Genomic DNA, 23,449 nt, shown 5'->3' with positions numbered 1-23,449 from the left:
TGAGTGGTCTAACTCAACGCTGATCCACCATGTGGACTAGGAATGGTGCTGATTCCCAAGACATCCATTCCATTTCCTGTCATGTCTTCAAGGTGACTATATTGACTCCCAAACCTCCGTCCACTAGAACCTATGTGAACGTCCGGCCTTGTGCTTTTGCTGTTATCATCGGAATTCTCATGTACCTGAGAGGAACCGATGGTACCAAAGAAGAATCAGCTTGGCACAAATCCACCTCTTCCAGCTCCAACTCCTTGTGGAGGGGGTGCAACAATTGATGGTGGAATCTAGGTACCAAGTTGAGCAATCTACCTAGCAAAATCTAGATCGGTGCTTCTAGAATGCATTCCAATCCTAGCTCCCTTTGTGGAGAAGTTGCCCGCTTCTTAGCTTGATTAGCCACCAACAATGGAGCTGCTTCGACCACCTTCGGACCATTCCCTAGTAAGTGAAGTTTGAACTTCCCTTGTGCAATCTTTGACTCCGATTGAACAACTGGCTCCGCAAACTGCATCTTGCGTGATCCTTCAAGCATCTTTTTGGGCTCGCTAGCTTCATCAATGGTGGCTCCGCTGCCATCGAATCTCAGACTTGTCGACGCACTTTTTCCTATACTGGCCAATCTAGCATCTTGTCGCCTTTCTTTGTGGTCAGCCCCTGTAGCCTTATACCCACACGGGTGATTTATTAATTTCCAGGCATACCGATGGGTCATCCTCCACAATGTGCACCATGGAGGTACTCGGCATTTTTCCTATCAACTTTTGCCGTTCCGCTCATTTTGCTGATCCCATTCTTGAGCATCCAGGATTCATTCCGCCAATGGCCTTCTCCCAAGCAGAACAAGCATGTTTTTGGTTGATTTTGGCCACCACGACTGCCACCACGAAGTCCGTGAATGAGGCCACTGCCTTGTTGGAACATCAATTGGGCTTGCTCCTCTTGCATGTAAGATGTGCTCATCTCCTATTTATTAGAAGATGGCCAATGCAGTTGACCAATTGCTCGTTGGCAGTGACTGTTATAGCGGCAGCCTACTGTGTTTATTGGTTAAGTAGATTGCACACCAATTCTCATTGAGGATGCACTCCACTGCTAAATGACATGGATTTTGGCAATGAGTGCACCATAAGCCTTTCAAACCTTTGACAAAACTGATCCATCTCTAGAAGCCACTGGAGTGACCTTACCCCCTTTAGAGGCTCTCCGAGTCTTCTTCTCTGCTTCTGAGTCGGACTCCTCTGTACTCATTTCTTCAGGGCTCTCTTCAAAACTGTCAGCATCCAAATCTTCATCTCTATCATTTGACTTCTTAGATTTTGCCAATTTCTTATTGACTTTGCTTTTTGAGGACTTGCGGTTCTTAGCTACTCTGTCGTGCAGAGACTCTCCCGCTCGCACTGCTTGTGCCACGACCGTAGTAGTGAGTCCCATTTGTGTCCGATCTATTGTAGCCAAAGCTGTTTGCAATTTTGGGGACAAAGTAGTCGTTCAGCACCTCCTGAGCAGGCCAACTCGCTTGCGGCACACGTTGTAAAAGTAAATAGTATTGGGTTGCATAATCCTCCACATCTTGATCTCCCTGATCCAACTGCCCCCGCAGTCTTTCCAAAGTTTGCGGTATCATTTTCTCTTTACGAAACTATCTCAAGAATGCAGTGCGGACGAGATCATACGAGGTGAATTGGTCCACCGCATAGTTTACAAGCCACCTTGATGCCTTGCTTATTCGAACACTGCCTCCTGTCGGAGTGCTACCATGGGTGGCGGGTTGTTGACTGCATAGGTGCTGATGTCTCTCGACTGGGAGAAGAATTTTCATGTGTTTGTTGATGCTTCGGATAGGGCTATTGGTAGTGTCTTGATGCAGGAATATGTGGACAAATGGTATTGCCCAGTCTACTATGCAAGCCAATGGCTCTAGACTGCTGAAAAGAATTATTATGTCACAAAAAGAGAAGGGCAGGGAATGATTTGTTCAATCAAAAAATTCCGGCATTACCTATTGGGTTGACCTTTTGTGTTCCATGTTGATCATTCCATGTTGTTGTACTTAGTTAAACAACAAAGTTTTATGGGTCGATTGGCATGTTGGGTGTTGTTGCTACAGGAATATGACTTTGATATTATTCATCGGCCTGGCTTGCAGCATGCGGTAGAAGACTACTTATCTCAACTGGAGTCTAGGGAGCTACCAACGGGAGTGGAAGGTGAATTCCCTAATGCAGAGCTGGTGGCTCTTTTCTAGGCATGGATCTGATCAAGGTGGAGCTTGAAGTGGTTTCGAAAGGCACGTGGTCATGGTATGATGAGATGCTCTCATTCTTGACTATTGGAATAATGCCCAAGTACATGAATCGAGACCAAATGAAGTGATTGGCATTGCAAAGCTGATATTTTGAAGCAATATTAGGCCAACTGTATTGACGGCATCTGACAGAGACCTTGCCATGGCATGTCCAGCCTTATGAGCAAGGGGCAGTGCTGATGGAAGCCCATTGTGGGGTTTTGGGTGGTCATTTTGCGAGGGAAATAACTGTAAAGAAAAATCTACAAGCAGGCCTCTGGTGGCCAACTATGCATAAGGATGCTCGGTGGTTTGCAAAGAGTTGCGATCTTTGCCAATGGTTGGGTTAGCCTACACATCGTGATCGAATGACTCTCAACCCCATCTTACCACGAGAGCCATTTCAGAAATGGGGTTTGGACTTCATGGGTCCATTTAGGCCAGCTGCTGCTGCTCACACACGGAATTGTTACATGCTGGTCGCAACAACTGATTATTGTACCAAATGGGTGGAAGCCTGGGATTTACGAGATAGCACCACGAATTCTGTTGCAAACTGCCTCTACCGAGATGTGTTCACCCGGTTTGGTTGCCCAATCGAGATTGTTAGTGACAAGGGTACCCACTTTGTCAACAAATTCATTAAGTGGATGAATTCTTGCTATATGGTGATTCACAAGAAGTCTTCTCCCTACTATTTGCCACAGGCTAATGGGTTGGTTGAATCGACAAATCATACATTCAAGCGGATTATTTTGCTGTTAGTGAATGAGCACCGCACGGATTGGGATGAAAAGTTGTTGGCAGCATTATGGGCTTACCGCACATCCTTCAAGGTGGCAACTGTGTTGACTCCTTTGAAGTTGGCATTCCTTTCAAGTTGGCATTTGGGCTAGAAGCAATTACGCCGATCGAGCATATAGTGCCTAGTTTGCAGATTGCGGTGGAGGATAGGATTCTTCTTCCATAGGAGTTCATGGTTTTCCGATTGGATGTCCTTGATCAATTGGATGATATGCGGCTAAAAAGCTACTATATGGCTCTAGAGGTTCAAGCAAAGGTGGAAATGGTGGGTGGATTTGGCTTCAAAGAAAAAGTAGTTTGAGCACCGGCAAATTTGGTGCTGTTGTTCCTAGGGAGGATGCCGGGGAAGTTGAAGCTACAATGGTCAGGACCATTTTGGATATTTCATGACTGCGGGTCTACATCATTTTACCTTGAGGACTTGCAAGGGAATGTACTTCATTTCGATCCCATAATTGCATGGGAGCTTCTCTCTCAGGGGAAGCCACCTATCCCCATCATAGATCTAGGTGTTTGGCACATGTATGTGACATTGTTCTATTTGATGTCCCAATCCATGCACCATCTAATTTTTCCTCTTTGCCTCGGTGCACCATATCCAATTTGTTCATCGCATAGATTGTGCAAGGTGCATTGCATCTGCTCCATAACTAGAGAGCCCAAGACCATGAGGGGATTTTGACTAAGCCCCAATATTAGCGCATGTGTTCAATCATGTTGTATGCTATGGCTTCTCGCCCACTTGGAGTACCACTATGATCATGTTGATACACAAAGCAAGGGACCCTATGGATACAAGGAACTATCGTACTCTCATGATTGGTCACACATTGGCCAAGATTGATGGATTAGTATTAGAGATCAGCTCCTACATAGAGCCACATGAATATCGGCCTTTGGGAGAGGCTAGAGGCTAGAGGCAGCATTCCACTCTTGACCATATCTTCACCCTATGGGCATCATTGAGAGGCGAAATTGATATCCCAAAAAATCTATGCTTGTTTTCTAGACTTTTAGAAGGCCTTTGACACATGACTATGTGACTTCAAGAGATGTAGATCCTAGGAGATATTTGGGGATAATGAGTCTATATGCCTATTAGATTGGATTGAGAGTATGATCGAAGTGAATCAAGGATGCCACCTCTCATTGACACTCTTTGGGGTCTACATTAATGAGATCACAACCTTCATTGATCGCCTTTGATGTGTGGGATCGTTTCTTGCTTATTTTTTATGATATAGATATTACTATATGCATATGACATAGTTCTCCTATCCTCTTTGGTAGCAAGTCTACATAGACATCTAGAGTCCCTTGAGGTGTTTTTCTAGGAGAGAGACGCTTCACTTATTGAGGGGAGGTGATGGAGATAGTGCAATAGCCTTCACACGACCAATTTTCATGATGGTTCATGTAGCCATGGCACAGCTTATGTGAGGATAGGGAGCCCTAGGCCCCAACTAGAGCAACACAATTTTTAGGCACATTTTTAGGACCCCTCAATGAAGGGATGGCTGTTTCATACACTACTAAGGCTAACAGACATGTATGCAACACCCTTTGGAGGGTGGAGATTTGAGAGGTTGTGTTAATTGTGCTGCCATAGTTAATAGTTCATGTACTATGTTAAGCAAGTGGAGATGTAGGAGAGAGCATGACGATTAATATATGACATTTGCCTTGGAGCTGAATGGGCCCAAGTGGTTGTAAAATGATAATGAGAGAGGTACATGAGAGCTCAAGGATTAGCTCTCCCTTCAAAAGGTGGAATATATATAAGCCCAAAAGTTTGACTTGGTCTTCATTGTGTACTTGCAAGTTTCAGAATAGAATCTCTCTCTTTCCTTTCATTCTCTTTCATTGATTCTTCTTGCTTCCTCTTGCTAAGTTGTCTTGTGATTGCCACTCTCCCCCATTCTGCATTCTTCTCCCCCCCCTCCCCCTCCCTCTTGCTCTAATCCCTTCCTTCCCTCTCCCCTTCCCACTCTCCTCTGTTCTCCCCCTCATCTCACATAATTTGGTAGATGCTTGGGTGACACAAGCATGAGGCTTGTGCATACGAAGCTCCTTGAAGGATTGTGTTTGGGAGTAGAGGCTGCGATGGCATCTTCCAAGATCCCCATGACACATGAGTCACTACCCAGACTCACATTTTTGTTGCCACTATCGAGAAGTTTGAGGTATGCTTTTGTATCACACAAGCCCACCCAATGCACAATGCTCCTAGAGCTAATCTAGAAGTGTTGTTAGTGGTGTATAGGATGGGACCGAAGGAGGAAAGTGTGAATTTCGAGTAGGAAAAGTAGAAATTCCCACTTCTATCCATAGAGTACTTTTCACATATTTGAGCTTGTTTTTTTGTGTTTTGTGTTGTCACATTGTAGCAATAGCTAGTTGGGATAATTGATAAAGCATGTGTGGTGTCATATCTCACTTAGAAAGCGCTACAAAATGAGTTTGGATCAAATTGAGTTGACACAGAAGTGATTTCTCAACCACCCCCTTCAAAAATCTCCCGTTTGATGCTTTTAAGTTATTTTTTGTGCTTTTTTGGTTTGAGTAGGTAGAATAGGTAGTATAGCATCAATTTGTGCTCACAAACCTTGCACAAAAACTTAGAAATCCTTAGAGAGCAGCAAAAACCAATCAGCAAGTAGCCAAACTGTGAGTCACTACTTTACGGCGGATAACAGAGCGACTCAGTTAGTTGTCATTGCTTTATAATGCAGTGACTGCTAGCTGGCCACCAAAACTCACCCACCTCACCTAGTACCATGTGGCATTTGATGAATTCACCTATCACTTCAGAGGTCAACCCTCGCCTTAAGGTTAACATCAACCCGTTGCTATATCAATCGCTTTTATATTTGACCTACTAGGTTAACCAATCATGCTACTTTACTCATCGTTCATTTCTATATCAGTTGTTGCTTTATTAACCCATCATGTTATTAAATTACACTTCTATTTTTCTAATGCAACGACTGTTGTTATACTACTAACGCATGATTGGCAATATAGCAACTCCCAAAGTCATTGTTTTAAGGCTAACGCAATGACTATTGCTTTAAGGGCCATAAAATCATAGAGAGTGATTCTGACTAAGTAGCTAGGCGATGTAGATGACACATGCACTTGAGGTCTGGGAGGGTGATAGGTGTTGAATGCAAATGAGAGGATAGCTCTTCAAACCACATCCTAAGTGGTCCATCTAACACCACACAGTCAGTTCCATGTGAGGTCTTGACCCCAGTATATGATCCTACACACACAGATCCTCGAGCGTGGAGGACGCTAAAATGGGGGAAAACTTGAACCTGAATCCTAGGACCTCTGTGGCTCTTAACCCTAGCTCTATAAGACCCCAATCCCCCACTTCTTCCACTATAGCCTCGTGTTTGAGGGAGTCATTCTCTAATCTCATGGAATGCTTCGGCTTGTCTGGCCGAGCAAGATTGCCGTGCTCCTGGATGATAATATCAAGGATAAATCACATCTTGAAAATCACTCATTAATCCTTCTGTAGTATCTCATACTGGCAAGACAATTAGCACTATCAAGGCCAAGGATGCCACTCAAGTGGCTAAGGGTGCGAACATAGATGAGGTAGCCATAGATCTGTTAAATCGAGCGGGTCGATGGCCAGAGGAGGCCCAAGTAATCTGCACTTGTTTCCAAGGTGGGACAATGTGTGGTGTGGAATATGTATGGGCAACCATCCTCTATCAATGAGTGCCCTCGCTATGGGCAAGGCCGGTGCTTTACTATGCCCACAATTCTAGATGGGAAAACCACAAGACCTCGTAGTGTAGATACCCCAAGTCAAATGCACCCACCCATGTACCAGCAAAGGCAACCATTGTGTCTACCTACACCACCAAATCAATACAATCAATGCCAGCTAGCCATACAAGGAACCCACCAAACCAACCAAGGGCCACTACAGGCTCAAAACGTACCATTGCCACCACCAGTTGTGGACCTACAACCCCTTCCACCATGAATTAATCCCATAAACCAAGTGATCATTGATGAGCCATCGAGCAATGAGTGGGAGGATCTTGACTATGTTCTACCAACACTGGAACCCATCTCTTATGAAAGTCCTATGTATTAAACAAGCCAGATAAGTCACTACATCATACATCATGAGCAATATATTATGGTGTATCAAACGGGTCCCACAACACAATGAGCCAAGGACATGAACATCGTGAATCACAAATCAACTATCCAATGCTACACTTGCCAAGGCCTACACCGCCCAAGTGATAAGGTAGTTGTGCTAATCAGACTATAGCCTATTATGAAATTTGGGGACCTCACTTTCTTAAAGATTACCCATACAAGGATGACCGGGACAAAAGTATATCTGATTCAAACACCCCCTTATGCTCTGAGGAGGACTCCAAGATCAACTCCTAACCCTAAAGCCAGCATTAACCTATAGAGTATTGAGAGAGGCCAAGTGTCTGTATCATTGAATGTGAGCACGAGGGCCTAGGCTAAGGCTATAATTAAGAGAGAGGCCAAGTGTCTGTATCATTGAATGTGAGCACGAGGGCCTAGGCTAAGGCTATAATTAAGAAACTCCGTAAACAAGCTAATAGGGAAAGAGCAACCACCACCCAGCATGGATGATTTTTTTCTATTAGTTTCTCTAAGAAGTGAAACTTCTTCTATTGGTTTCAAAAGTTTGTATGTTCTACTAAAAATAAAGGTTTGGGACATTTGCCATGATTTGAAACGTGTGACAAAATTTAAAGTTTGTCAAGATTTACAACTTTTTCTTCAAAATTCAAAAGAAAATATATAAAATTATAATATCTTCTATCAACATTATGACACTAAAAAAATTATCTCGATAAACTTTCACCAAGATTTTATATTAATATCTAAGAATAGCTTCGATAAAAACATCCCTACCACCCAGTCTAGGGGTAAAGGCCATGCAAGTGCAGTTAAGGTAGGGAAGGGCTCAGATTGAGTCATCATCTAGAGTGGCTCGGATGAGGAGAGTGCAATGGTCTCCACCTCAACATCATCAGGACATGCATGATCAATCTTAAACCCCACCACACCATGGCTTGGGGTAGGGTAGGTGAAGCACATCCACATAGATGGGATGCAAGCCCAATGGGCCAAATGAATACCGCAATCCAACCATAGAGAAGCAACAATTGGGAGAGGCACAATGGTTAGTACGGGAATGTCACGAAAGATTTGAGTAGTGGCTCATGCCTAAAAAGGCATGGACACCATTAGACGCCAAAGCGGGTCTGTCAAAACATCGAACGACTCTGTTCGAGCAAGCCCAAAGTTCGAGCGATGCTTATGAGGAACTTTGTCTAAACCTATAGGAGCAATAAATTTTTACTAAAAATGGTTGAATCTACATGACACTATTATAGATTGTTTTTAATTATCTTTTGTATGATTCTTGGCAACTTACAAAGATTAAACTTACTATTGGATAACTCATAAATCCATGCAAGTCAGCAATCATTAAATAAATACCAAAGGGAAAATTCTTGGCAACATACAAAGAGAAAACCTATTATTCGATAAATAATAAATACATGCAAGTTAGCAATCATTCAATAGATACAAAAGGGGAAATGCTACAATGTCTACACCTTAAGGTGATCACTCAAAATTATGTAAGGTAGTATGTGAGTTGAAGGGGTTTCTTTATTTTATGGAGCTACATACCTGGCAACAATAGTCCTACCGATGATATAGAAGCTCCTCCTAGCAAAATCCCTCACAAATAGCTATTTGTAACTCATCGATTTTTATGCTACCAACATGATTTGATCCATTTTGTAACAAAATGATCACATGAATAAAATGTTTAAACTATGGAACTAATAAATTATTGATCACCTTATGACCATGATGATGCTAACTAAATATGGATCACCTTCATATGTCCTTGACCATGTATACACCTCTAGGATGGAGGGAGGAAACCAAGGACGCAAACTCTAAATGAGAAAAATCCATGGTCATAATTAAATATAGAGTTTGATAAGGTCTGGCTCTCATGAAACAAAGATAAGTTTAAACTTTCTAAATATCTAGAATTTTGGCACTTTAACATGATAAATGTATTCATTCATATTATTCCAATCGTTTTGACTACAAACATGAACATATTTGGAGTCTGATTGACTAAGTTATGGCCCAAATAGAATTGGCAAGAGGAGCCTCCCAAGAGGCCGCGATATCGCGGCCTCTAGGGAGAATCCTCCTCCCATTATTTTTTTGCCTTGAAAATGGAAATTGCACAAGAAAAACACATACTTTGACCCCTTTCTTCCACCCCTCCGTCGTTGACCCTTGAAAAACATTGCCAAACATTTTCAGAAATTGTTGTTTGTCGACAATTGATTACTCACACAATATCATGGGTAGGACAACAACCGTAAAAGTAAGCAATGCATGCTACTTTTTGAACATAAAACATCACACTAGAATGTCAAAATTTATGAAATTCCTCACTCGAACCGTCGCCTCGATCGAACACAGTCGCTTGAATTGTGGTAATCCTCGACGCGAAAAAGGGCTTTAAAGTTAGAAGTACTCAAATGGGTCTTATCAGTTGTGTGATTTAGATGGAGAAAATGCATCAAAACAGAGTTAATGGCTTTAGATTGAAGAAGTATGTGGTAAGGATAATGCAAGTATCAACATGTGGACCACCTGTGATGAAAGAGAATTCACCAAAGGAGATATCACATGAAGATATGTTTGATGCCATGCAGTTACTGTTTGCTTCGAGCTATCAAACATGAATGTTTGCAGCCCTTGGGGTTGGGCTAAATGATGGGAGGACAATTGTAAATATTTTTTTTCACTTTATGGTTACATGTGGGTAGGCACTACGATCAAGGAAGTGGGTTTGGGCTTGTGTGTGGCTTTGCCAATGCAACTGGCATCACATGTAAATGCACTTTGGTGTTGGTCTTTGTAAATATTTAAATGTTACCTTTTGCAGGAACAATTGGGAAATGATGAGTCGTAGTATGGGTGCACCAATATCCAAAGCATGGTATTCCATGGTTTGCGGAGTTGTCATGGGTCATGCATCCAGTCATGTCATCAATGTTGTGTTCCTGTATGTCATGAAGGTATTCAGTAGGTGGTTTGTCAAGGTGTTGTACATGTGATCATGAAATTCCCATGAATGTGATGTTTTTTATGGTTGGTCCCTTGAGAATGTGTTTTTTTTTTAAGTGGTAAAATGGCTGAAGATTGTGGTTTGAGCTGGAGTTGATTTGAGTATTTGAGAGGATCTTTGAGTGAGTGTTTTAGTTGAGTGCACATCATTGGTATCAGAGCTTAGTTTTTGAAGAAGATGTTAGAAGATGCTTGTCTTAGGATCTATGGAGGGCTCTAAGGTGGATGCAGCCTAAGTGCAAACATGATGAAGAGAGTGCTCATGACAAGTAACTCAAGTCAATTAGGTTCCAAGATAGATTAGCTTGGACTCATAAAGAGAATCTTGAGTGTATATGTATTTCTCTATTCAACAATACATAATAGGCTTCTTATATAGAGAGAGCCCTTGGAATAGTCCTCTGATCCATATCTCTCCTTGTGGATGTCCTTGATCCTCACATCATGTAGTCCACATCCTAGGGTGGCTATTGTAATACATTCCTATACCATACCTTAGCCTCTAATATGTGCTCATGGCACCATATCTCAGCACCTTCCCTTGGTGCCATGATCCATTGGCTACCGCAAGGTGGTCAAATGTGAGTTAAAAATCCATCACCTCCCCTTAGTGCATAAATTGCTACTTAACGTGGTCGGATGTGGGTATTACAAGTTCAAATCCTCCCCTGGGTGCTTTCATATAGCTACTCTCAGGTGGTTAGGTTTGTTTTACAAACATGTGGGCTAAAGGTGGCAAGGTTGTTGTTTCTCAATGCTTGATGTCGATGGCATTCTCTTCTTCACTTGATGTAGCTTGATGCGTAATGCTTTGTTTTTCATGTGCCTTTAATGCTTTATTTGTGGTTGCCTTGCTTTGTGCTATGGTCATCTCATGCACTTGTGCTTTTGGCATGCTTTTTGCATTCATGCATTGCTTTATTATTTGTTGCAAAGGTCTTACCATGAGCTTTGTTTTGTTTCAATGCCAGTGTCTAATTGCTAACAATGATTCTGACTTGACAAGAGCGTAGAGCTCAAAAAGGCGATCACTTTTTCTTTTTGGAGCATTGCAAATTCTTCCTAGATTGCAAGTTACGGCTTGCCAAAGTTTTGTTAAGAAGAGATGGCCCTTGATGATGTGGCACAAGTTGTTCACATGCAGCTTATAGGACTATGCTTAGAAAAGGACTATGCTCATGTGGCACTGTGTGCTGAGGTCTCACTTTTGATGTGACATGTGACACGTGTCAAGATAAGGTGATGTGGCAAATAACCTTGCCACATGTCAACCTCTTGACTAATTGGGTGACTTGACCTAACCAAACCAAGTGTGGTAAGGTGAATGATGTGGCAGATTGGCTTGCCTCATGTCACAAAATAAGAATCTATCATTGATGTTCATCTTCTCATGCACTTTGAATTCTTTCTCTAGCACCTATTGTTTGTTTCCTGGCTGATGCTTCATATTACTATCTTGCAAGGTCCTTAAGTCGCTGGTAGAGGCGTTCAGTTAGCTGCTATTTTGTGCATTGCTCATGATTCGTTGCTAAGACAGTGGATGAATCTCGTTGGCATTTGTCATGCATTGCACGTCTCTACCGTTGGAGCTTCATCTCTACTTTAGCTCCCAACAGTGTCAATGCGGTGGACTACAGATGCTGGAGTCACTAGAGAAGCGCATGGAGCGGTGGCAATTGTCGGTGGACAAACAATACAGGGGCAATAAAAGTAGGAAGTGGATCAGACATAGTAATTATTCAAAGTGGGTCCGATGGGAACACAGCTATCGGTGTCCACTTCATCATCTTTAAGACACACCCTGTCCATTCAAAACCCAACCAACCCACTGCCTAAAGGCAAAGACAATACAAGAGAGGTGCCAAGTTACAAGTGGAACCCAACCCTAAGGGTCAAGGTGAATACCCCGACCCCACTATCGAAAGCAATGCCTCACAGAGGCACAATAGCTAGTAAGGGAATGTTAAGAGAGATTTGAGCAATGGCTCAAGACCAACAAGGGCACAAATATGATCCATCCAAACTACCAAGCTCTTAATAGAACCTTTAAATCCTCTCCTATCTTGGAGAAGGTAGTTGAGGAAGGATCGGGTGGCTCTTTATGGGACATTCTCTCTTAAGGCACAAAATGTTTGAGGAGAATGGCATCAGGTTGTAGAAGAGGACCATATGTCCTTCTATCACTTTGAAGAGCCACAATCATTAGGCTGATATGTGGCTTGTCTATCCTCATTCCTCTCCATAGTACTTAAATGCCTATTGCAACCCTATTAAGAGGGAACAGAAAGATCTCTCCGACTAGATGAATAGACAGATGGTCACCCCCAAGGAGGTGCCCACCAAGGTCGTGAGAAGCCAAATCTTCTCAAGATACTGGTTGACAAGTTGGGCCAATGCTGTACTCCCAATCACCTACCAAAACAAGGGTGCCATGGCAATCCATGATGGAGGTGCAGGAGTGAGCACAGTCACCAAACAGTGTTGGGCCAAGTGGGCCGCTCGAGATGGAGACTACCAATTTGGTGGTCAAGCTAGCTGATGGAGCGATAGCACAATTGGTAAGAGTGCTAAGGGACATTAAGATCAAGACTTTTAGACTCACCTACTATGTATGGTTCATTGCCATGGATTTCCATGACCAATCAGATGGTTATGATGTTATACTAGGTCGACCCTTCATGGCATAGCTGGATTGGTCCATGACTAGTCTTCTAACCGAATATATATGTGCAAGGATGAGCAGATCATGAGGGTTGATCTTTAGAGCTAGAAGGCCCACCCCATGTGCAATAACCTATTTGCAGAGCTGATTCCAACACTACCCAACAGACTACCTGTGTAAATGTGTTCCAAGCTTGTAATGAGAAGGATGCAGGAGAAGACAAGGATGAGTACTGGAATGCTCTATTGCTAGAGCCTAAGCTCTCCCATAATTGGATGCATATCCTTGTGACCATAGACTCGGTCGAGAAGACAAGAACACCTGAAGGTGCCAGGGGCTATAGTCCCACTAAATATGATTAATATATTAAGGGCACCTGAAGAAGGAAAGGGGATAAGACCTAACCTCCATTGGATAAGGTATGTTGGTGCTATCGTAGTGCACCATGAGTTCTCCTCTAATTAGGGAGCCAAGTTGGATAGGATAAGGGCCCATTAGGGTCCTTAAGGCTTCAACGTGGAAGAAACCCCTCCACCAAAGGCTCAAGTATCCTCATAACCTAAGCTCCCACTTGAGGATAAGGTCCCAAGGGCAAAAAACAAGAAGAGTTATCCTAAGGAGAAGCAACCCAAGCTAAAAGTCTTGGAGGATGACAAAGAAGAAGAATTCGATCTACACCCAGTAGTCCCCAAGTGCTTTAAATCTGACACAGTCCAACCTCTTGGTCATAGCGACCTTCAAGCTCAAATGACTGAGAATGGTCACTTTTGTAGTCTGTCAAAGTAGCCTGATTTCATGACAGCTCGAAGTAGCCTCAAACACATTAATAATCCCTGGATCTTTATACTGAGGTATCTTTTAATCACGTATTAAGACCCAGGGCATAGCATTTGAAAGGCTTCGCATAAGCACCTTGCAGATAGTGGTCCTTCGAATTGCCGCCGATGCAAGAAAATTTTGCCTCTCTCATTTGGCAGCTCTCTCCCTCGCAGGTAAAAACCAAAGCTACAAGGACATGAACTCAATAAAAAGATGATAAACAAAGCCCCCAACTTAGACAAAATTGAAAGATACTTCTTGAGCAAGCCAAGAAAACTATCAAGGAGGGAAACTAGTATGATTACAAGATGATCTGGCTAAGGTTTAAAAAGTAGACCTCGCATTAGAGGATGAAGACCCTAGACTGATCTATATAGCCGATGGCCTCACAATCGGGCAAGGAGAGGTCCTGATTGCCCTGGTATGAGAATATGAGGATTGCTTTTCTTGGAAGTATACGAAAAGAGCTGTGTTGTCTGCAAACTCTAAATCTAGAAGCTCGTCCTCTTGGTGGATCATAATCACATCCTTGTGCACATGGCAGACCAATCTACCACATCACCTCATCTACCACATAGGCAAACGTCCAGTGACACATGGACCTCTATCTACCATGTCATCTAGTCAGGCCATCTAGTCAGGCCATGTCATTGGCCATGTCACCTGTTGCTGCTGTTGACTCAATAGAACCACATCAGCTTTGACTAGTCAACTACTCCATCACCTTATCCACAAGCAAGAGGTATTCTTGATTTGATACATATAGATGTATGGGGTTATGCCCAGACCCGTAGCATCAATGGCTCACTTTACTATTGACTTTCATCGATGACTACAACAGATATTGTTGGGTCTACTTTCTAAAAGAGAAATCTGAAGTCTTTCCAGATTTCAAGAATTCAAAGCCATGGTTGAAAACCAAACAGATAGAAAGATCAAAGTCATGAGATCAGACTGAGGAGGTGAATACATGTCTTCAATATTCATGAACTTTTGCAAAAGTCATGACATTCGAAGACAATTCACATGTGCCATGACTTTCGAAGACAATTCACATGTGCAGATACTCCTCAGCAGAATGCGAGGAGCTAAAAGGAAGAATGGTACTTTAGCAGATGCAATGCTTAGTGAGAAGCATCTTTCGAATCAAAATCGGCTCCCAACTGAACCGATTCAGGGTATGACACCTTATGAAGCATTCACTAGACACAAGCCACGCATTGGGCATCTCCACATATTTGGTTGCATTGCATATGCCCACATACATGACGATCATTGCAAAAAATTAGATACAAAGTCACATAAATGCATCATGGTTGGCTACATTGAATAAGGCAAAGCATACAAGTTGTATGATCCCATCAACCACAAGGTAATTATCTCCAGAGATGTAAACTTTTAATGAGGAATCACAATGGAAAACCTCAAATACATAGGAGATGGACACACTGATTACTCGGTCATCTATAGAAAAGGTTGATGAAGAAGAGAAAGAATTTCTAGAAGCACCCCAAGAAGAGCCACAGCAACTCAGATGGTCTACTAGGGAAAGCAGACCACCTACCTGATTGACATATGCTCAGAAAGGCAAAGCAATTTAGGTTGAAACCACCAATTATGCTCTTATGACTACCATCATGGCTATAGAAGAGCCAATGTACTTCAAAGATGTAGTTGACGAGCCAGAATGGCAAACTGCTATGAATGAAGAAATGAAATCTTTGTACAAGAACAATACTTGGGCACTATGCGACCTTCCACTAGGAAAGAAGGCCATAGCAAAGAAATGGGTCTACAAAGTGAAGTACAATCCATATGGAAGCATTGAAAGATACAAAGCCAGACTAGTTGCAAAAGGATTTGCATAGCAATATGGTCAAGACTATGATGAAACTTATTCTCCAGTAGCAAAGATGGATTCCATATGGTTCTTAATATCACTAGTGACACTTAGTAGATGGAATGTGTACCAGCTCAATGTCAAGAATGCTTTTCCCAATGGTTACCTAGACGAGGAAGTCTACATGCAACAAGCAACACGTTATGTTGAATTAGGGAAGGAGAATCAAGTTTGCCATCTCAAGAAAAGTCTCTACTGCTTAAAGCAAGCACCGAGAAGTTGGTACAACAAAATCAACAAGTATTTTGCTAACCAGGGATACATGAAATCCAATGTAGATCATACTCTCTACTACAAAGTTCAAGGGGAAGACATTACTATTGCACTTTTGTATGTAGATGATCTGATTGTGACCAGAAGCAATGATAGCTAATCAAAAAGCTAAAACAAGACTTATCTACAGAGTTCGACATGAAAGATCTTGGATTTATGCACTATTGTCTTGGAATTGAGTTCTTGAGAGATTTAGACAGCACCTTCATGAGTCAGCTAAAGTATATTGACACTCTCCTGAAGAAGTTTCATATGGCAAATTGCAAGATTGTAGCCACTCCCATGGAACAAAGTTTGAAACTTACAAAAGATTCAGAAAAGCCTTGAATGCTTTCAATAATGTCTACTTGGATGTTGAGAAACTGCAACGAGCAATGGTCAAATTTTATGGCATGATAGCTGCCATGGGTCGCCAAATCTCACGATAACCATTGCTCACAATTTAGTCTATCTCACACACATATACATGCCTGTGCACGTGCACACGCATGCACACACGCACGCACACACACACACACATCTAGAAAGCTAGGACAAGCTTTTAGCCTTCATTAAAAATTAGGATTTCAAGAGCTTTTAGAATAGTTAAAATTAATTTTTAATGTTTTAGTGACATGTGGTATATTGCTTGGTTCTTGTTTTTTTTTTTTGCAAGAAGAAGTAAATTCTATTAATGCTTGAAAAAACAATACAACCAGCTTCCAATAGGAGCTGTCGATGAAAATAAAGAAAAGAGTTGATTGCTAGCTACAATAACAACCATTTGTTTCCAGATCTCACGGCTCATCTCCTATAGAGAGTCCGAAACAAGAGCTAGCAGCCATACTGGTGGTCTATATGCCCAACGAATACCCCTCGCGGAAAGGGTGTAGAAAACTCCTGCCGGCCATGTCTGGCGAAAACGCTCCTGCCTCTCGATGATCGCTCTCGAGCATGGAGTACTGCGCTCCAAATGGCGTGCAGTGTGAAGATGATATCTTGCCAGATGGCTACCAGATTAGCCATCGGAGGGATTTACTAGCCCCCCATCACCCTGCTACATGGCCACCCATACGTTCTAGGCGGTGATGCTAGAGACGGCAGTCTCCCAAACACCATCCTTTGGGAGAGTTGGTGGGCGTGAGTGGGTGGGCTGAACTACATCATGGATCTCAATCTGGAAAACCTGTTGTCCATGTATCCTATACGCCGGCATGACAAGGTCGATCGCAAAGGCGTGGACTCCCTCCATGAGCCAAGCCACTATCCCCCACGTGAAATCCCTACTTATCCTCTGCATGCTAGCAACAATCCCAAGGGCCGCCAACCAAATCCGTTGTGCAGCGAGGCAACCCGAAGACAGTGCGGGATGGTCTCCAAAAGTCCATCCTTACAACTAGTGCATCTGCCATCAATCCGCATCTGCTCTAGCCAGGGGGTAGACCCCCATGCGCCAACAGCCAAAAGAAGTAAAAGATCTTTTGCGGGTGCAAACTCGTCTAGCGGCAGGGCCAAAATTGGCCTATGACCTCTTGCGAGACATCCTACTCGATCCAATGGCGCTCCCTCGAAGGGGACCATGCTACTACCTCGAGCTATAGATGACACCTGATGCGAGTGGTATACGAGAAGAAGGAGACCTCCTCTATCCTTTTTGAGTTTCCTATGGGGGCGGGCCAAAACCACTACCCTAGGTTCCACTGAAGATCGCACAAGGGTCTGCCCTCCCAAATCCAAAGGTGCCAAACCGCTCCCTCTGGGGTCGATAAGATGATGGAGGGATAGATGTACCAAATCCTGCCCAAGCGATCCATAATCTTGACCCTCTACCACTCCAGGTCCTCTAGGTCCACCTCTGTCTCCTCCTCCAATTCCGACTCATCTTGCAATGAGCCTCTTGGTCCCACCCGATAGAAATGAGACTAGGGGGAACCAAGAGATTCCCAAAAAAAAACGGATCCGGAGCAGTACCCCTATCCGCAAGAACTGTCCTGACCACAGCAATGGGGGGTCTAGGGACTCTGTAGTCCCTCCCACTAGGAGTCTAGGATTGCCTCTTCAATCTCTTGCATCCTGATACCTACTTAGTTTTGTTTTTTCTATAATCTTTTCAATGGTTGAAAATTTGGAATAACATTGGTATGAACCCTTTGAGATAGCCTTGTAGGTAATCCATCTTTTGGATGAATTGTCATTTTTTGTTGATCATAAGCTTTCTTTATTTTTTCTCAAAATCATGAAGTAGAATTAGCATCATAAAATGAAATGATCATATAGGAACATAAACAAAGACATGACCAAACTTCATGAGTAGAAATTAAATCTAGCCATTCTTGAGTAAATTTGCCTCTTGCAAGATCCATTGGAACTCCATCCTTTGACAATATATGCCCCAAATACAGATCTACTAAAAAGGAATTCGCTCATATTATGATTGATAACCAAATAGTTTTTTTTGGTAACATATACTGCTACCAAAAACTTAAAGTGCCCTTCTCCACTCTTGTTGAAAATGAGAATGCCATTGAAGAACACACGTGCACTTTCTATGTCCTCTAGAAATCCTTTCCATAAAAAATGATTAAGTCTTCTTAAAACGTACGAATAGAAAGGTGATCTCCTAGGACAGATCAACAATTATTAAGAAACTTGTGTTGTGTTTGAATGGCATGATATCAAATCACTTCAACGGTCTTTAGGCCTTTGAATATGTACTTGGTTTAGAAATTTTGAATATGTAATTGGTCTTTAGGCCTTTGAATATGTAATTGTTTCAGAAAATTTCAATTTGTTAGAAATATTCACAATGAGCTTGACAAAAAGAGAGTCTATCTTGGGCAACAATAGGTTTCCTTTGGGTGGACTTTATTATCAACCTTGAAAAAAAATCAAATATTGAATAGACACTTTCATAACTTTTGAAAACTATTTTTGACTTACAAATGGAATTGTATCACCTATCACTTGCTAAAAATCCAATTTCAAGGCCTTTGGTTCAAATGGTGACTAAGTTCTTTTCATAAAGCAAGTCATTCCTTCTAAAGGAGCAATTATGAATGATATATGATCCTTGTATACGGATGTGCAAAAAAAAACATCAAATGAAAGTGTATACCCTATTGTAGTAGCTTTGAAGGCATTCCTTGCTTCTATACTTTTACTTTCTCTTCCTGTATCAAATCCAATCCCGATTTTGACTCCAACTGATGAGATAAAATTACATTTAGCTCCCGCTTAAAACAAAATGAGAGATGTCATGTCCTTTCCACACTTTAAGGAGCTTGTAAGGTATTTGTCATAACCATGCGTGCCTCAGATTGGATTCCTCTATTCCCTTACAACTTGAAATGTATATTGCCTTCTTGCACTAAAAGAATTATTTTCCTAGCTATCCACATTCAATGCTCCTTCCTTTCTTCATATACTGCAATAGTTGCTCATGATTAGATGCTTCTTCATCCCATTGATGCTTTGGGGGCTAGTTTTGATTGAAAGTTGCCTTTTCTTTTGGAAAACTAAATTCCTATATTTGGCCTTCTTATTTGACGTGACTTGTCTCGTTTTGAACCATTTGTGTTTTTTTCATTTTTAAGTGGCTTATCAAAGAGCATCATCTAATGACTTTGGACCTAGCAACCCTTTTCTTTATGAATAATTTAAAACCCATATAAATCTTCCCATGCTGCTCCCATCTACTATAGATCTTGGATTTTTAGCAAAGCTTTCCAAAATTAAGATACATAATCACTTATTTCTTATCAACTCGATGTGAAGGTTGTTCCAAGGCACCATGATGTGTCGATTGACGTGCTTGGGTTGGTAATAGTCTTATACTTGCAGCTTGACGTTTGAACACATGTTAGTTTGTGCTTTGTACTTGCATCTCTCCCCATCACAACGCAGTTTCATCCTCAAGGTGTAGGGATACAAAATCGATATTAGAGTAATACTCTTCCTCAAAGAAAAAGGTGTATCGATACAAAATCGATATTAGAGTAATACTCTTCCTCACAAATAAAAAGGTCAAGCTCTCTCAATCACACAAGGAAGAACTCTAGCCTTCCCCTTCATAATTCTTGAACTTCAATAGCTCATGTCTAGTCTTTATTGATTTCTTTCAATTAGCCTCACTAGGAGCTCCAATGCATTACCTTTTGGTAGCAACGCGATCCATCAATGGCACAACCACTCGAGATGGTGCTGGTCAAGACCCATGTCTCCTTCATCTTGTTCCTAAAGCTATTGCACTAGCATTCTTTTGGCTTGACAGTCCAAACACCTGTTCCATAATCAATTTGATCTAGGAGCTTCGTGTACTCCCTTATGAGCAAAATAGCTCTTAGTATCCTTCTACAGCTGTTTCCTTCTTGTTACGTTTTGCAAGGTTTTGGAGTTGTGGGTTAGAGATTTGTATATAGACTAGTGAGACTGCCTGCTCACGACATTTATCTCACAAGAGCGAGCACCACTTGGTGGGTCACATACTGGATTGATCACACTATGTTTGGTCCTGATGAGAAGGCATACCTTGAAACAACTTTGATCACACTATGTTTGGTCCTGATGAGAGGCTTAATTTGGAAAAACTTCGTCAAAACATGAAGGTCCTCATCTTGTTCACAATTTTACCTGCATCGTCCCACCTACCAACAGCAGCATAAATGTTAGCCAGCATTATATATGGTGAAGGTTCCTCAGGATCGAGAGCAAATACATGCTTTGCTGCATGCTCTCCTCGCTTCACATCTACCATGTTTCTAGAAGCACTAAGCAAGGACAGCCAAGAAACAGAAGAAGGTTGCAATGGTATACTGTTGACGGCAGCCTCTGCCTCATCCAACTGTCCTGCCCTGCCAAGCATGTCAATGACACAGTCATAGTGCTTTGCAGTAGGCAAAATACCATATTCTTGATTCATAGATATGACAAAGTCACAACCCTCATCGACCATACCAGCATGGCTACATGCAGTTAGGACACTGATAAAGGTTACCTCGTCTGGGATCATCCCTTCCTGCTGCATTTTATGAAAAGATCGGAGAGCCTCTTTGCCATAGCCATGCTGGGCATACAATGCAATGTATGCATTCCATGAGACAACATCACGCTCCATCATCTTGTCAAAGGTTTTTAGTGCATCTGCCAGGCCTCCACACTTGCCATACATGTTGAGGAGGGCATTTGTAACATGCACATCCGACTCAAATCCATTTTCCCTGAGACAATTGTGAATTCTCCTACCTTCAAACAGGGCTACCTCGCTGGCACATGCTGAAAGAAGGGTTACAAAAGTAGCCTGATTTGGGAGTCCGCCTTGCTGCAGCATCTGTTCAAAAAGTCGAAGGGCCTTTTTACCACGTCCATGCTCTGCAAGTGCATCAATCATGGCATTCCAGGACACAACATCATGCTCTAGCATCTTGTCAAACATTTTTTGTGCATCGTTCAGACTGCCACACTTGCTGTACATGTTGATCATGGCATTTGCAACAACAATATCCGACTCAAATCCACTGTCCATGAGGGAAGTATGCACCTTTTTGCATTTTGCAAGAGCTTTTTGGCTGGCACATGCAGAAACAAGACTTACAAAAGTGACCTTGTTTGGTAAGACTCCTTCCTGTTGCATCTGGTCAAAGAGTTCAAGAGCGTCTTTGCCACAATTGTTTTGGGCATATGCTGCAATCATGGCAGTCCAACACACAACATCCCGTATATGTGTATCGTCGAACATGTTCCTTGCATCGTGGAGACTGCCACACTTGCTATACATGTTTACGAGGGCAGTAGCGATGACAACATCCGACTGAAATCTACTGTGTGTGATGTGAGCATGCATCTGTTTACTTTCATTTAAGGACGCCTGGCTGGCACATGCATCAAATACGCAAAGAAATGTGATCTTGTTTGGAATCACTCCTTCTAGCTGCATCTGATTCAAGAGTTTGAGGGCCTCCTTGCCATGCCTATGCTGTGCATATGCCGCAATCATGGCAGTCCATGTTACCACATCCCGCTCTGACATTTGGCCAAACACCCTCCGTGCATCTTCCAGGCTGCCACATTTTGCATACATGTTAACGAGGGCAGTTGCCAAAACAATGTCCGACTCATATGCACTATATATGATGTAGGTGTGCATCTCTTTACCTTTATCTAGAGCTGCTTGACTGATACAAGCGGACAGGGCATTCAGGACGGTTAATTTGTCTGAAATTACACCTTCCCATTGAATCTCGTCATAGAGCTGGATGGCATCCCTACGCTGACCGTGCTTAACACTCACTCCGATCTTGGAGTTCCATACCGATAAACTCTGTTCATTCAATTTCCTGTTTGAGATGATGTCATGAAGGCGTTTACCATTTGACAAAGTCTGTTCACTCCCAGAGTCAGATGACTCTGGCTGAGCACCTATCGTATCTGAACCCTGATCCCACTTCTTTTCAACCATGCAAAAAGTTTGTCTTCCTGAAAGGCTTCCAGAATACATCTCTTGCCCCTCATTTGATGCAAGAAACGGCTGATAACTTTGAGCCTTGCTACTGTAGATCTCTTTTCCCGGTTCTGTATCGATCTGCCTCCACCGGAGCTTACTGGCCATCCACCATGGACTACATAATACAGTTGCTTCAAAAAAACTAGCGGCCAAAAGATGCAAGATCCTACTGTTTTACATGGACAATCCTGGAATTGCACTAAGAAAGTCCCCACAACATTGTGAGTGCAGAAGAACGAGAGAGTCAAAACTATTAGCCACTCACAAAAGAGACATGCACTGATGATGCAAGGCAGGATCAAAAAGATAATTGATCCATGGTTTCAAATGCCAAGCTCAAGACAAGAAGATAAAGACTCGAAAATTTGTGAAAACATAGCATCCTCGAAAATTTGTGAAAACATAGGATCCAATACAAAAAGGTTAAACCCTTGAAGAGCAAGAAATTCCAGTATCACCCCAAAGTAGATCATCCCAAAAATAACGACCTAAGGTGGTGGTATTGGACATACACAATGATGAAGAACTCTAGCAAGCAAGCCAAAGAAATGACAAATGCGTTGGGTATCCTTCTCTATGCTTATTGCTTTGACGATCATAGGGTAGCCAATACCCATACCTAGGGTCCCAAGTTAAAATTGATTAGTTACCTATGTGCCTTGCAAGTGAGTGCTCGTATGTCAATCTAATGCTAATTAGGGAAGATTTGGGACTCCCAAATCCCCAATGTTGTCGATGATGGTGTGCATATTATCATAGCAGCACTTGCATTTGCTCCGATTGATTGTTGAGGTGAACTAGACTTCGTCGTGTGATGGCATGCATATTGTCATCGCAGCCATTGAGTCTGCTCCCATTGATTGTTGAGGTGAACTAGACTCCATCGAGTGTTTCTAGCAATACAACTCTAATGGGATGTAGCTTTTACGCAATGTGGTAGTTTATTCCATTTAAAACAAATTATACAAGAGGTGGGAGAGTAAGGACTATATCCCTAACCTCTACAATATGATAGAAAAGCCAAGGCAGTGGTCTATAGAA

At 42.3% G+C, this 23,449-nt stretch overlaps 1 protein-coding gene across 1 annotated transcript; it reads right to left on the bottom strand.

Annotated features, from left to right (window-relative positions):
- Positions 1-20,500: 20,500 nt before the first annotated feature.
- On the bottom strand, positions 20,501-22,513 carry LOC147893883 (pentatricopeptide repeat-containing protein At4g13650-like). Its single transcript, XM_087386381.1, has one exon. It carries the CDS (start codon positions 22,511-22,513, stop codon positions 20,501-20,503), a length of 2,013 nt encoding a protein of 670 aa, XP_087242507.1.
- Between the last annotated feature and the right edge of the window lie 936 nt (positions 22,514-23,449).

This window comes from Dipteris shenzhenensis, chromosome 15 (genome assembly GCF_047967505.1).
Source record: "Dipteris shenzhenensis isolate YYH24624 ecotype China chromosome 15, Dip_SZ_1.0, whole genome shotgun sequence".
Taxonomy (NCBI): domain Eukaryota; kingdom Viridiplantae; phylum Streptophyta; class Polypodiopsida; order Gleicheniales; family Dipteridaceae; genus Dipteris; species Dipteris shenzhenensis.
This window is presented reverse-complemented; position numbering and strand designations above follow the sequence as displayed.